The 14294-nt window shown below is 45.2% G+C and overlaps 1 protein-coding gene across 2 annotated transcripts in view; it reads right to left on the reverse strand.

Annotated features, from left to right (window-relative positions):
- Window positions 1-14065, reverse strand: part of ADGRA3 (adhesion G protein-coupled receptor A3) — a 121820-nt gene extending 107755 nt beyond the window's left edge. The window contains exon 1 of one of the 2 annotated variants that reach the window (XM_087434145.1): window positions 13585-14065. In XM_087434145.1, coding sequence (XP_087290271.1) covers window positions 13585-13826 — 242 coding nt within the window. In that variant the 5' untranslated portion in view covers window positions 13827-14065. The remainder of the gene's footprint in view (window positions 1-13584) is intronic. The other variant, XM_004432314.3, reaches the window with a different exon arrangement.
- Window positions 14066-14294: the final 229 nt, after the last annotated feature.

The following is a 14294-nucleotide window of genomic DNA, read 5'->3' on the forward strand; positions in this document are numbered from 1 at the left end:
TTAAAAGTCTATATTCCTGTGCCAGAGGAAGGGACAGGGATATGCAAAGAGACAACTTGAGGTCAGAGCTGAGAGCTCGCCAAGTGGTCAGATCTTAGAGACAGGAACTCAGGGACAAAAAGAAAATCCAGTTAACAGAATATGAGCACAAGGTCCAAAGGCTGGGATGAGCCTTAAGGAATGAAGGCTGGGATGTGCCTTAAGGAAGGAGGGCAAGTCTCAGCCCGTAAGTGAGGGGCAATTAGTGCTAAGAGTGGTAAGAAAAGGCATGCAAAGCACAGGAACCATGCAGGCCAGAGGCTAAGGACTAAACAGATCCAACACCTGCCCCCCAGAAAAACAGCCCCTGCTCTTACTATTATAATGCAATGAATCGGTTCTAATAAAACAATTCGAGCTTCATTAAATGTGCATGCAAAGTCTGCAGATTATTAAAAATATCTCAGGAATCCTGTCAGATTTGGTTTGGTTTGATGGGATATGTAAAAATCATAGAATTTTAGCAGCTGAAGAGCCTTAAAGATAATATAGTTCAAAACCTCATTTTACTATCCAGGAATATGAGGGCCAGAAAAATTATGTTTGCTAAGGGTCACAAAAATTCCACAGGGTAGCAAAGCCAACTTGAGGCCCCGGGTCCACGCAGTCTCATTGCTATTTGCTCTGTATCCTCCCTTCCGGTCATCTTTATCAAAGAAGGGACGGGAATGCCAGATCCCTGCTTACCAGCACAACTGTAACATGTAGATGTGAGCCCTCCCTAAAACGAGAGTTAGGGTGTTATGAATTCTTTTCACTTCAGATGGAGACCTCCCAAAAGTGCAACTATCCTCCCTATGATGTTGTCGTTCCCTTCATCTTAACGTGAAGTTTCAGATAGGGTCATTTATTACTCCAGGATAAAATTTTCAATCTTAAGAATGCAGATGAGAAAAGGACTGACGATTTAATAATCAATAATACTACACTGCAGTCCTAAGTATGACCGCCCCTGGTCATTCCCACCACCACTTGATGATAGTAGAATGGCATGTTAAAATTCTCTCCTTCAACAGTTAGTTACTGGGACATAATATGTTACTAGGACAGAATTCTCAATTACTTTGCTTTCTCATCAGTCAGCCACCTCTAAAGAAATGGTTCAAAGTAAACAAGTCTCCTGTATTTTTTGTTCTACAAAGACCTACCCCCAATCCTACTGCCAAAGTGAGCCTTTAGGTTGACTATGACTTTTACAGACATAACAATACTGAGAATTACAGGCCTAGAGGTCACAATCCTGGACCAGAAGCCTACAAAATGTGTAACTTGAGAGGACCAATTTACCTGTCCATGCTTCCATTGACACACCTGTGACATGGGGACAATACCACCCTCATGAATGTGTTTTAAGGACAGAGATGTCCTATGTGAAGCATTTGGCACAGTACCTGGCACATGATACATATCTGAATGTTGGCTGTCATTAGAACTGTTAAAATCAGTGAAGGGTGCTTATACATAAGGTTAGTTCTGAAGGCCCAAGAGCTCTATAGACACCCGAAGTTTCTCTAGTCATGGTATTTCCAGGTATGTAATTACTAAACCGGTTTTAGGAGAAAGTCAAACTAGCATTAGAAACAGTTCTCAACCATGTAACTCAATTGTGGACACTTCACGGCTACATCAAAACTAGAAACAGCAATTCTATCAAATTAATTTTATCAGAAGGCTAAGAAGGGTTTTCTTAATCCCATTCTCTTGAAAATCCCATTCGTCTAGAAGAAGACGAGGATCTTGGATTGACTTTCATATCCTGCAACATCCCCCCAAAAAAATAAATGTACCACTGAAACAAACTCAGGGTCAGAATAAAATACAACCACAAAGGCTTACATAGTTTCACAGACTTAGCAGAACATCAAAGAAATTAAAAAGAGCGAGAGAGAATCTGAGTGAGCCACATTATGTTCACCTCCCAGAAATACATTTCCAGGCACAAAGAGAGCCTGTCACTCACTGACTGCAGGCTCCCTAAACTTTTCTTTCCATTTAAAAGCTGCCACCTCTACTCTCACTCGACATACTAAGACACTAATGTAGAAGGTCTCCATAATTCCCCCTCTTGTCTTTGCTGCATGCAGTGACAATATGACGCCTGCAATTTAAAAGGTTTTATAATCACTAAAACGGGAAAAGATGGAAATACTACACAAGGACCTGAGAACACTATAAAGCTTAAAAAAAGGAAAGTCTGACAAAGTTTTTAGATCATGGTCCCAGTCTGTGGTTGCTAACTTCTAGCTAAGCTGATAGAAAGTTTTTCAACTTTATCCCTGAAGGACAAACTCAAATGTTGTTTTTTTTGTTCCCCCAGCAAGAAGCCCTGAAAAATCAAGTCACAGTAGAACAGTTAACTATGGTTCTTTAAGTAGACAACAATCTCAAGTAGACAACTCTATTTGTCATTGGTTCAGACTGGATGACACCCATTCCCAACAGCCTTAGCTCAAAGAGCACGCCATCCCCTAGGAGGTACTGCCCTCCGTGGGTCTGTCTCGGCAGGGAAACATGCAGCCAAGCTAGCCATTCCTCGTAAGGGCTTCCAAGTCCAAACCATGTGAAAATGCCGAAATCCAATAACTGAGTGTAATAACAGACGGCGTGACTATCAAGCTAAAGGTCCAGAAGGTGACACACGTAGCGGTGATGAAAGATGTTTAAATCTAGGCAGATTCAGGCAGGGCACAGTACAGAAACTGGACAGCAAGGAGTGAAACGAAAACAGGAGTCAGGAAGACAATGGATTCAAGCTACTTTTCACGAAGCTTAATTGTGAAGTAGAGTAAATACTCCAGCATGATACTACAAGGGGATATTTAGAGGAGGGGAGGGTTTTTTTGTTTTCGTTTTTAACAGAGGAAAAAAGAACATGGCTACATATGCCGAGGAGAAACATCACAAACTAAGGGAGAAGCTTAAAACACAGAAAAAGGTAAGTGATGGTTTCTCAAGAGGTAGGAGGGAACTGGATCAAGAAAAGGGGGCTGGGGCCGGCCCGTGGTGTAGCGGTTGAGTGGGTGCACTCCGCCGCTAGTGGCCCAGGTTCGGATCCCGGGCGCGCACCAAAGCACCGCTTGTCCAGCCATGCTGTGTCAGCGTCCCATATAAAGTAGAGGAAGATTGGCATGGATGTTAGCTTAGGGATGATCTTCCTCACAAAAAAAAAAAAGAAAAAAGAAAAGGGGCGGGGAGCGAATTAATCTGGGTAAGAGAGAGACACTTTTCACTATCAAAAGAAGAGTGGGAGTTTAAGCCTCGACCTTGTAGGCTGGGTATTCTGCTTTGAGGGGTCTCAAGCTTATCCATGACAGATTCATCCCGCATCAAGAATAATGCCAGATTCTTACCCCAGTTCTACTTGAGAAAAAAATCATGGGGAAAATGGGACTTCCTGACACAAAGATTTTACTGAGTGCTTATGTGCTAGACGCTGAGGATACAGAGATAAATATGATCAAGAGTTCATAATCTGGTAAGAGAGCAAGAACTGTAAATAAATAATTCCAAACAGTATTACAGCTGAGGAAGTACAAGCAAACATAAGGTAGGACATGGTCACAAAGAACGGAAGAGTCAGCCCAGCACTGTCAAGGTAGACTGCAAGTCCCACGGTATCCAAAAGACTAGAGAATTCTAATCGAGTCTTGGCCATAAAGGGAGAGTTTATGCTTGGTTTTGTTTAAAACAAACAAAAAGGCAGGTTAAAAAAAAAAAAAGATTAATCTAACAGAAAGCACATCTGTTTTAAACTCAGTCCTGGAGATGAATACACCACCAGGCAACTTCTCTTTGCCTCTTTCATGAGAAAAGAATTGAGAAGAATTGCACAATAAAACAACGCTTTTAAGTCTTATCTTGATGGGAAATGAATCAATTTAATTAGACTTAGATTCAAGTAGGCTTAAAGAAAGAAAAGTTTAACAACTGCATTAAAGAATGTGTATTACAGGTGCACCTCGAAGGCCGCTCCAAGTTTCCTTCAATTAAATCTAAGGACGGTTTAGACTGAAGTGTCATTCTCAACACAATCTACAACCTGCTCTCTATCCGGATCACAGAAGCGCCTGTTAAATGCCTGTCACTATTCTAGGTGCTACAGCGGCAGGAAGGAGCAAAACAGAGTCTCTGACCTCAATGGAACCGACATTCTAGCTGGGGCCAGGTCACATATTTGGAACTATATATTCTAATTCAGAAATGTCTTCATACAGGGAGTGAATTTAATTCACAATCACATACTGTGCATTATGTCCTGTTGTGGGGGCATGCAGAAAAGGGGCGCTTAGGGGAGTGACTTGGGGAGCTTACATCATCCCTGGGATCCTACACTTCTCCCCAGCCTCGGTAGGGGGCATGCTTATTCCTCTTCTGGGAGATATCTTGGCCTGCAAGCACAATTAGTGAACAGGCGGGAGCAGCACTTTTACAAGTAGAGCTAGCAATCCTACCAAAAGATTTTCTTCATGTTCATGGCACTTTTGTCTAAAAGGGTTTAATAAATATTCTAAAAAGTAGATTGTCAGAGTGATGGACAATTTAGCCTTCTTTGTATGGAATATATAATTCAATAGACCTGCCCCTTCAAATCGTGATTACTCAGGAACAAAAGATTTCAATTCAAATTACACACAATTCAAAGATTATGTAATTTAAACTTAAGAAGGAAAAACACGGGAAGAAAAAAAAGGCAAAAGATGTATTTTTTTATCTTACTTAAACTAAGAAGCAAGAATGTCAGTCATCTGAACTGATAAAGAGCTAAAGGCAAGTAGCAAATGCCTGAAACTCAAGTTGATTCAGGCTCGCAGCCTAGCAACCACATCATGTGTGCTGAGAGAGGAAATCTCTTCTGGTCTGCCCAACATGCCTGTCAATCATCAAGTCAAGAATATGACAAGGATGCCCACAGTCCTGCCTTTTTAGCCCCAGGCAAAGCAGCAAGAAAATAAAGAAATATATTATTAGATGATGAATTGTGTCTAAAAATCTCAAGAGTGTCAACTGGGAAAAAAAAAACTGTTAGAAAATAAAAATATACAGAGAAGGTGGCCAAATACAAATGAGCCCTTTGTAGACATGTCAAATATATTAAACTTCATTTATAATCAGAATGCAAATTAAAACAAGTTTTGGGCCGGCCCCGTGGCTTAGCGGTTAAGTGCGTGCACTCTGCTACTGGCGGCCCGGGTTCGGATCCTGGCTGCGCACCGACACACCGCTTCTCCAGCCATGCTGAGGCCACGTCCCACATACAGCAACTAGAAGGATGTGCAACTATGACATACAACTATCTACTGGGGCTTTGGGGGACCAAAAAAAAAAAAAAAGGAGGAGGATTGGCAAGGGATGTTAGCTCCGAGCCGGTCTTCCTCAGCAAAAAGAAAAAGTTTTGTTTTGTTTTACTTATCAGACTTTAGCAAAGACTAAAAAAGAAATTTCCAGAGCAGGTACATGCCTGGGAAATTGGGCCTCTCAGTTTCTCTATACGTTTATTATTTTATATTAATAATACATTATTACCAGGAAATAAGTCTCCATTTTAAAACTCAAATAAAGGATTTAAGGTACACTAAGGCAGGGGCCATAGTGTCTGGTTGCCTGCTCCACCAGAGTTTCAGGACCTCAAACACTGGTTTGGACAAATGCTGCTACTAGACCCTCTCAGTTCATTCATTTAGCATCACAACACATATTTAAAACGTTATTGTCCTTAACCCCATGACTTGACATTAAAGTCAACTTCAGCACACCACTCCCCACCCCAAAAATCGTCATTTTTCTTGTCTCCTATGAATAAGGCCCTATCCTAAAGCTCTCAGCTATCTGTCCTAAAAATGTCTCTTGATTTTCATCCATCTTTACTCCTCTTGGAACAGTACCTCCCTCCCGGCCTGTAAGGCAGCTGCTCTCGATTTGTTCCTCTGCTCTTTCTTCTACCTTCTTTTGTTGCAGCCGCCATCAGCTGGTGACGAAGGTTAAACCCCTCTGGTCACTGGGCTACTAGACAACAGGTTCTCAACCCAGGTGACATCAGAACCACGTGCAGAGCTCTGAAGAATACCAACGTCAGGGCCTCATCCTTAAACAACTAAATCAGAGCAGGAGGTCTGTGGCCCAGGCATCTGAACTTTTAATGCTCCCAGGTGATTCAACGCAAAGTTGAAAACCTCCACAGCAAACTCATCAACCAGATTACAGGAAGGTGGAGAAAACTGCTCCCCTCGAGCCCCTGGGGCTGGGATGCAGGGCCTGGAGCAGCGGGACTGTGGCCTGGAGCATCCGTGACCATTTCACTCGAGTGTGTCATACAAACATCATCATTGTCTAGGTATGTCATGACACGAAAATTCTTGCACAGAACTACCACAAAGAATGGACGTGATTATGTGCTACAGGAGATCTGAGACATACTAGGTTGGGGAAACGTTTGGTGCCCAGCAGATGGACATGAGGGGAAAGCAAAGACAGTCATGAACGAAAAGGTCCATCAGGCCCTTTAGCAAGGTTGTTCCTAACCCAGTCTTCAAATTTCCCTTTAGAAATCCCAATGCCTATAATAATTTCTAAAAATCCATCAGTTACCCTCCTGCTACCTCCCGCTGTCTTAGCAAAGGGCAACAATGGAGGAAGATGTGGGTTAAATCACATCAAAAAGAGCTGGATGGTGGAGTCTAACTAGGGAGAGGCTTGAGAGACATTGTGCAGCTAGAAGGCAAGAGGCGGAGTTCCAGAAAAGGACACAAGCCTAAAAAACTAGGATAAAACTGGTCTAATAGGCAACGCTCCCCCGCAAAAAGGTGACACCCAGAGACGAGAAGTCACATAAGCCCACCTGAGTCTACAAGCAGAGCAGGCAGTGAATAACTATTGCTGAATGAATGCAAAAGCAAGCAGTTTGAAAAGCAAAGACACGAATCATCAAGAACGCCACTAGAGAACAGTAAATATCAAAAGTAGATCATGGTCTTTGGACAGACCCTGCTGTACGTGGGCAGGCAGATTCAAATCTGGGCTTGCAGTTTGCAGACAAAAAGGAAAAAGAAGACCAAGGTATTGGATGGGGGGGAGGTAGTTGTGGATTATTTTTATACCAATCCCTTAAACCTTCCATTCATTCCCTTTAGGCCCTGAACAGAGGGGTCTGAGGACAAGAAATGCTTCCCTGGGTGAAAAGGTGAAAAACCTAATATCTGCCATTAGCTCAGCAGGGCACTAAAAGTGGCCAAGACAGACGCGTGCCTTCTGTGAGGTGCCTACTACATCTCTGTCCCACCCCACTCCAACACTTAGGAGACTCCTTTACTAGACATGCAAAATTTCTGAAGTCATGAAGGAAAAAAAAAAAACGAGCTTGAGAGATATATCGTTTTTTAAACTCCCTCTTCAGACTAAAATTGTCTGCATTTGAACATAAGTGAAAGCTAAACCATATATAAAGCATTAAAATTACACTAAATTTAGTCAGGCAACAATTAAAAGCTCATCAAGCAAGTATGCATCTATAGCTTCCTAACCTTTGCAAAAACTGAGGTAATAAGCTACAAAAATTTAAAGAACTCTGTATCCTAATTTTTGTCTGCTCATGAGAAGAATGTTGACACAATAATAAACTAGTTATGTTCTCTGGACTTAAGATTCCTCCACAGGAATACAGCCAATACAGAAAACAATTGCTTTCAGAGAAGCCACGGAACTAAAAAAAAAAAAGAAAAAAAGTCATTGACTATTCTTATAAGAAATTTTGCCCTGTGTCATTTTCTGAGTTACTTTCAAGAGTTTTTACTTCTGTTTTTTAAAACTATCTTTACAGGCTCCTGGGAACAGAAGCTGTAACTAGATTGGGGGAAGGATCTCCAAACATTCCTGTATTTGTTTGTTTCTGCTTCTTTGATTTCTGGTATATTGCCAAACCCACCAACTTCTCTTATACTCCTGATGCTGGAGGAGTCCAGGCAGGCAAGAAGCAACAGGATTCAGAGGCGGGGTCATGTAAGACTTGCTCATCATATTGGAAAAACTTAAGATTTGCATTCATGGACCAAATGCCCAAGTCTGCCCAAAATTCTGCAATATTTCAGAGTAACACTGCCAACATAACAATGAGAGGCACCCTGTGGATAAGCAGAAAATCTGTGTGTAAGACTCATCCTTGGACAAAAGAACCATGTCTTATTTTATCCCCAAAACCCTAGCACTCAGCACCATGCCTTCCACGTAACAGTACCCCAATCGATGTGCAGAGAAAGAAAAAATAATTTGGGCTGAGTATTGGGAAATAAGGCTACAGAGGTATGTAAGACCTTGAATTCAAAGATAAAAACCTTGCTCTTGATCCATAGCAATTCAAGCGACAGCAGCTTGCTGGTTTATTCATTAAAATCACCTTGCTAATTCCCCCTCTGTTGCACTTGCCTGGCAAAGCAGCAGCCTGGCTAATCCCAACTATTCACATCTCCAGGCTGGTACGAACCTGGAGAAAAACAACTGTGCTAACCATCTCCCTTTGAACTTGATCACAGGCAACAACAGACACAACTCCACCCTGTTGACGTTTCTGCAATCCCAGCATGTTCAGTTCCCCACTCTCCAAAAGGCCCACTTCACCCCTCTTTCACCTTCCTCTTCACACCGTCTACTGACCCCTTCCTCCCTCATCTGCCTCTACTGCTTTAGAAAATAGAAGCGATGGGGCAGGAACTCCTTCATCCCACCTTCACCCCACTGCCCTCCTGCCTGCCCTGATGCCCACGCTCACCACCTTCCCTCCCATCAGTACGTGAGGATGAAACTTCCCTGCTGCCATCAAAGGCAAACTCTCCACCTGCACTCCGCTCCCATCCCATCTCATCTCACCTTCATCATCCATTTCTCCCTCTCTTCTGAATTATTCCCAACCGTCTTCAGACATACTCTATCGTTCTCTTTCCCTCCTAAGAAGCCTTCCTTCACACCAAACTTCTTCCTCATCTAGGTGCTGTTACCGCCATCCTCACCCCACTCTCCCTTCAAGCCACCCCAACCTGCCTTCTGTGGCTTCTGGTCCACAGATACCCGCTCATGGAGGGCACCAAAGCTCCAGGCTGTCAACTCCAGCCGTCAATCCTAGGTCTTTCTGTTCTTGATCTCTCAGCACCTCTCAAGAGGGGCGCCCGTTCCTTTCTTCAAGCCTCAACTTCTCTTGGCTTCTGTGACCAGATGGTCTTCTACTGCTCCCCCACCTCCCCAAGCTGCTCCTCCCCAGGCTCCTCCACTGCTCCAGGGAGCTTCTGCCTGGCCACCTCCTCCGCCCATCTGCACACTCTCCCCTGACTGTGACCAGAGTTGTGTTTTAAACACCATGTATAAACCAATGGTTCCAGAAACCATCTTTCCACTTGAGTAGGGCCAGTCAGTCACCACCCCTCACCAAAACTCAGAATGCCCTCTCCCCCTTCTCAATTCAATCTTTCCCTTCCCTCAGGCCACGCTCAAGTCCTAACTTCTCCAGGAAAATGGAAACATCTTCCAATGCTTCCTCAGCCCCTTTCCAGGCTTCCCAAAGCATTTAAACAGTCAGCAGTACAGGATTTATCACTTAATTACAGACATTCTGAAACTGTTCCCTAAATCTGCTGCTTCTGTGCAAATCCTTTCTCCTCAACTAGGTTTTAGTTCCTGAACAATACAGGCATTCTTTTTTGTGTACCTGGCACTGAGCTGGTCATGCTGGTGATGTCCAATCATCAGTTCTTTGATAGCAAACAAACATTTTATAAAGGAAACACTAAAAGGCATGCATTATTTTAGTTTGTTACACAGTCTGAGAAAAATCTGGACTTTGTTCCTAAGTTACTTGACAAATCATAAATAAATTTTTTTAAAAAAACCTTTGTCATTCTAGCATCACGAGGAAAACACTACATTTGGAAAAGTAGGGCTAAATTTGTAAAACTTATCAATGAAGTCCTTAGAATTTTTAAAACAAAATATTGAGCAGCACTTCATACAAAACATAGGAATATAGTAAATAATTTATATTTCCAACAAAACATTAAATGCACGTAAATATTTATTCAATGTGTCTGTAAAAATAATAAAGGCAATTTAATCCTTTAATACAAAAGGCTACAGGAGATGTAGGGAACAAGTGTGGTCAACCTGAGGATTCTGCTAGACCTCTCCATAAACATGGCAACGGAAATAAGTGCTGTTCTCCAAAACAGTTGAAGGGTCTGAGCTTTAGACTATGTTGCAGTCCAGTTAATCCACTTAGTAGAAATAGCCTAATTTTTCATTATTAAAAAAAGAAAAATTTTATCCTTGCCATCTTCTCAATCCCCAATTTTCCAGGCCACAGCCACATCACAACTGGGTTGAAAACGCTTGGCCACACCTAAGGGATTAAAACTCAAACCAGAGAGCCTCCCCTCTGACCATTCTGAGCAGTGGACACTTGCCCTTGACATTCATTTCAGCAACATCAACTGACAGCATTGCAAGCGACTCTGACCTCTCCAAGCCTGTGGGGATGCTGGAGTCCGCCACCTTCCATCCCATCATCTCCTCCTCTCGGCCCCTCGCCCTTTCCTTCAATTATCTTTCTCATCCTTCTGGAATTGGCTCAGGATCCTCAGATCCTTGATCTAACCAACTGTGCCCCAAGGGGGCCTTGGTTACCCTCTTCTGGGTTCCTTTTCTACATGTGCACCCCAGTATTAGAGTATTTACCATACTGTTCTGAGACTTATTCATGAATCTTTTTCCCCAAATACCTGTAAGTTCCTGGTAAAGAAAGACCATGTTTTTATTTATATTCTGTCATGACTTGAATAGTGTTCCTCAAAAAGATATGTCCAGGTCCTAACCCCTGGTACCTCTGAAAATGACCTTATTTGGAAATAGGGTCTTTGCAGGTGTAATTAAATTACAGATCTTTAGAGGAGATCATCCTGGACTTAGGGTGGACCCTAAATTCAATGACTGGTGTCCTTATAAAGAAAGGAGAGTATGTGAGATGCAGACACCCTGGGAAGAAGGCCATGTGAAGACAGAGGCAGAGACTAGAGTTGGAATGCCACAATCCAAGGAATGTCAGAAGCTGAAAGAAGCAAGGATTCTCCCTTAGATCCTTTGGAGGGAGCATGGCCGTGCTGCCACCTTGACTGTGGACTTTTAGCCTCCAGAACTGTGAGACAGGAAATCTGTTGTTTTAAGCCACCAAATTTGTGGTAATTTGCTGCAGCCCTAGGAAACTAACACCTAGTCCAAATCTCAACATGCTGCCTACTACCTGGGAACCACTCAACAAAAACTGTGTTGAACTAAGAACAAAGATGAAGGCAAGGAAGAAAGATGAGAAAGCATCAGAACCGTGGGGCAGGAATCTGGGACACTGACCCTGCTGCTAATTCAATATGGGAACGTGGGCAGGTCACTTCTCCACAGTGACCCCCTGTTTCATTCCCTAGTAAAATGAGGGAACTGGCCGAGAAGACCCTCTACCACGTCCAATGTACCTTGCACCAACTTCATCCAGAATATCAGCTGTATTTGATCCTTAAATAAATTACAATTTCCATCACTAAACAAATTTTATTAATTTCGTTTTCATCTAAAAAGCTTTCAGGTACAAAAAAATTAGATTAAAACGACATTTCAAAGTCACATATTTTAATCAGCTCATAAAAATTCAGTAAAATCATTTGATAATACGCCGAAAAGTGATTTTCTACCAAGCAAAATCAACAATTTGTAAGCAACTGATTTAATCCAGCTGGAACTGTTGACATTTCAGGAAAACTCGACCTAAACTTGAATCAACTTAAGCGCCACATTCCAGAACCCAAACGTATGATGACTAATTTCTGCCAAGAAAGAGGGCTATTCCAACAGAGGGGTTTTCTCCACTTGACCCAAGACTGTAATTAAGGGCCCATACCCAAAATTTCCACTTCAAAGGACCTGCCTAAGAAATAAATAGAGCTGCTGCCACTACCAAATGGTCAAGCATTGGTCATGGAGTCAAACAAAACAAAAACTACTTTACCCATTTTCACACCTCCGCAAACAGAAACACACAATTTTCCTGTGTTAAACCTCTCCTTTCAAGCAAATGGAAAGGAAGAATAAACAAAGGTGTTCGTAAGGAGATTTATACTTATCTTAGAGTATTTCCTGCCTAATTTGGGTTAAATTAAAAGCCATATTTTAAGTTTTTTCATGGGTCATGCTGCTCCCCGCCTGCCTGTTTTTACAGCGGCAGCCTTGTTTCTTTTTTAGGAAACCAACCAAAACAACATAAGGGAACGCAAAGCCAAGGGACTCATATTTCACTTCGACAAAACGTCCATTAGAAACACTTTTAAACCTTTCCAAACCAATTCATCGTTCAGAAAATATAATCAAGCGACACTGGGGCCAATTCCAGTTCAGCTGGCATTGGCAGAACCACGCTTGTAAAACTGGAACGAGAATCTCCGCACACACTGAGTTGTATACACGACCCAAAACTTCTCCTTCCAGGTGGAAACTCAATCCGAAAATCAAGTCCCTCGAGTTGGAAGGCTCAACAAACCCAGTCTTCAATTCCGAAGTTCTCAGCTTGTAAATATGAGCTCTCACACATATTTCCTGTATTCCCAGGAAAACAGGACTGGAAGGCTCATGGCTCCATCTCAAATGTGTTTTAGCCCTTAATAACAACTCCATTTTAAAAGGTGCTCTTTGGGCAGCCCGGTGGCTTAGCAGTTAAGTGCTCGCACACGCTACTGGTGGCCCGGGTTCGGATCCCAGGCGCGCACCAAACCGCCTCTCCGGCCATGCTGAGGCCACGTCCCACATACAGCAACTAGAAGGATGTGCAGCTATGACATACAACTATCTACTGGGGGGTTGGGGAAAGAAAAGAAAGGAGGATTGGCAACAGATGTTAGCTCACAGCCGGTCTTCCTCAGCAAAAAAAAGAGGAGGATTAGCATGAATCTTAGCTCAGGGCTGATGTTCCTCACAAAAAAAAAAAAAGTGCTATTTAACTGTAAAAAAAAAAAACTAAGGTAGCAGACGGCAAGGAAATAGTCTGGGGCTCACACAGAGGGGCATTCAAAATCCTTGCGTTGTTTTGGTATTCTGCAAACCAGCACCTAAGTGTAACTAAATGTGCACAGAAGCTCAAGGCCTGACGCTTCTAATCGAGTAGTTTTCGGGCAGCCCAAGCACAGGATGAATGAGCTTTAACTCTGCCCACTACATGTTTACTTGCATCCTCACGTGGCACCGCGCAGCGACAGAAGCGCTAGGCGCGGACTGAGCCGGACGCGCCCCGGAACCCAAAAACTTTTACTTCGCAAACTAGCGGAGCCTGGAGGCGGCTCCGAGGCACATTCACTCGCCTTCCCCAGAAATGCGCCCACGCCAAGCCCACCGAGGCTTCCCCCAGCACCACCCCTGCCTGCAGCTTCATTCACACAAAGGCGCATGGGTGCCGGCGGGACCCCTCTCCGAAGCTGCGCGCAGAGCTGCGGCTTTCGCGCCGGAGGGAGAGGACCGGGCGCGAGGGCTACTCACAGGGTGACCGTGCGATTGGGCAGCGTGTCCGGGGGCAGGACCTGCGCGAGCTCCAGGCTGCTGCACACCACCTTGCCCTCGGCGGCGCCCGCCGCCCTGCTGGCCCCTCGGGGCCGCCCGTCGTGCTTGCAGCCCGGGGGCAGCGCCACGGCGCCGCGGCCGCCTCCCAGCAGCACGAGCAGCACGAGCGGCAGCAACAGCGGCGGCGGCGCGCGGCCCCGCCGGCGCCCGGGCGGTTCCATGCTGCGGGCGGGCCGGGGCCTGCGGGCCGAGCGGCGGCGCGCTGGCCTAGCGGGCCGGCCCGGCGCCCGGGCGCGCGGGGACGCGGCGCGGGCCCGGCGGCGCCCGGAGCCTCATGGCGGGCGGAGGACGGGCCCTCCTCGGCGCCAACATGCTCCTTTGTCCGCGGCGGCGGCGCTCGGCCTCGGGGGAGCCGCGGGGTCACGGCCGCGCAGGTCTCAGCGCCGCTCCACGGCCCGGCGGGAGCACCGCCTCCTCCTCCTCCGTCGTCGCCGCCGCCGCCGCCTCCCCCGGTCACTGCCCGCGGCGGCTCCTCCCCGCCCGCCGCCGGCCGCCCCCGCCCCTGTCCCTCCTCCTCCTCCCCCCTCGCCTCCCGCGGCTCCGGGAAGGAGGGGCGCGCTCCCGGGCCTGCGCCGCCCGCCCGCGCCCCGGCCCCCGGGCAGGAGTTGTGGGGGCCCGCGCGAGTACTG

The sequence above is a fragment of the Ceratotherium simum genome, chromosome 8 (assembly GCF_057802395.1).
Source record: "Ceratotherium simum simum isolate JZ-2026a chromosome 8, ASM5780239v1, whole genome shotgun sequence".
NCBI classification, from domain to species: Eukaryota; Metazoa; Chordata; class Mammalia; order Perissodactyla; family Rhinocerotidae; genus Ceratotherium; species Ceratotherium simum.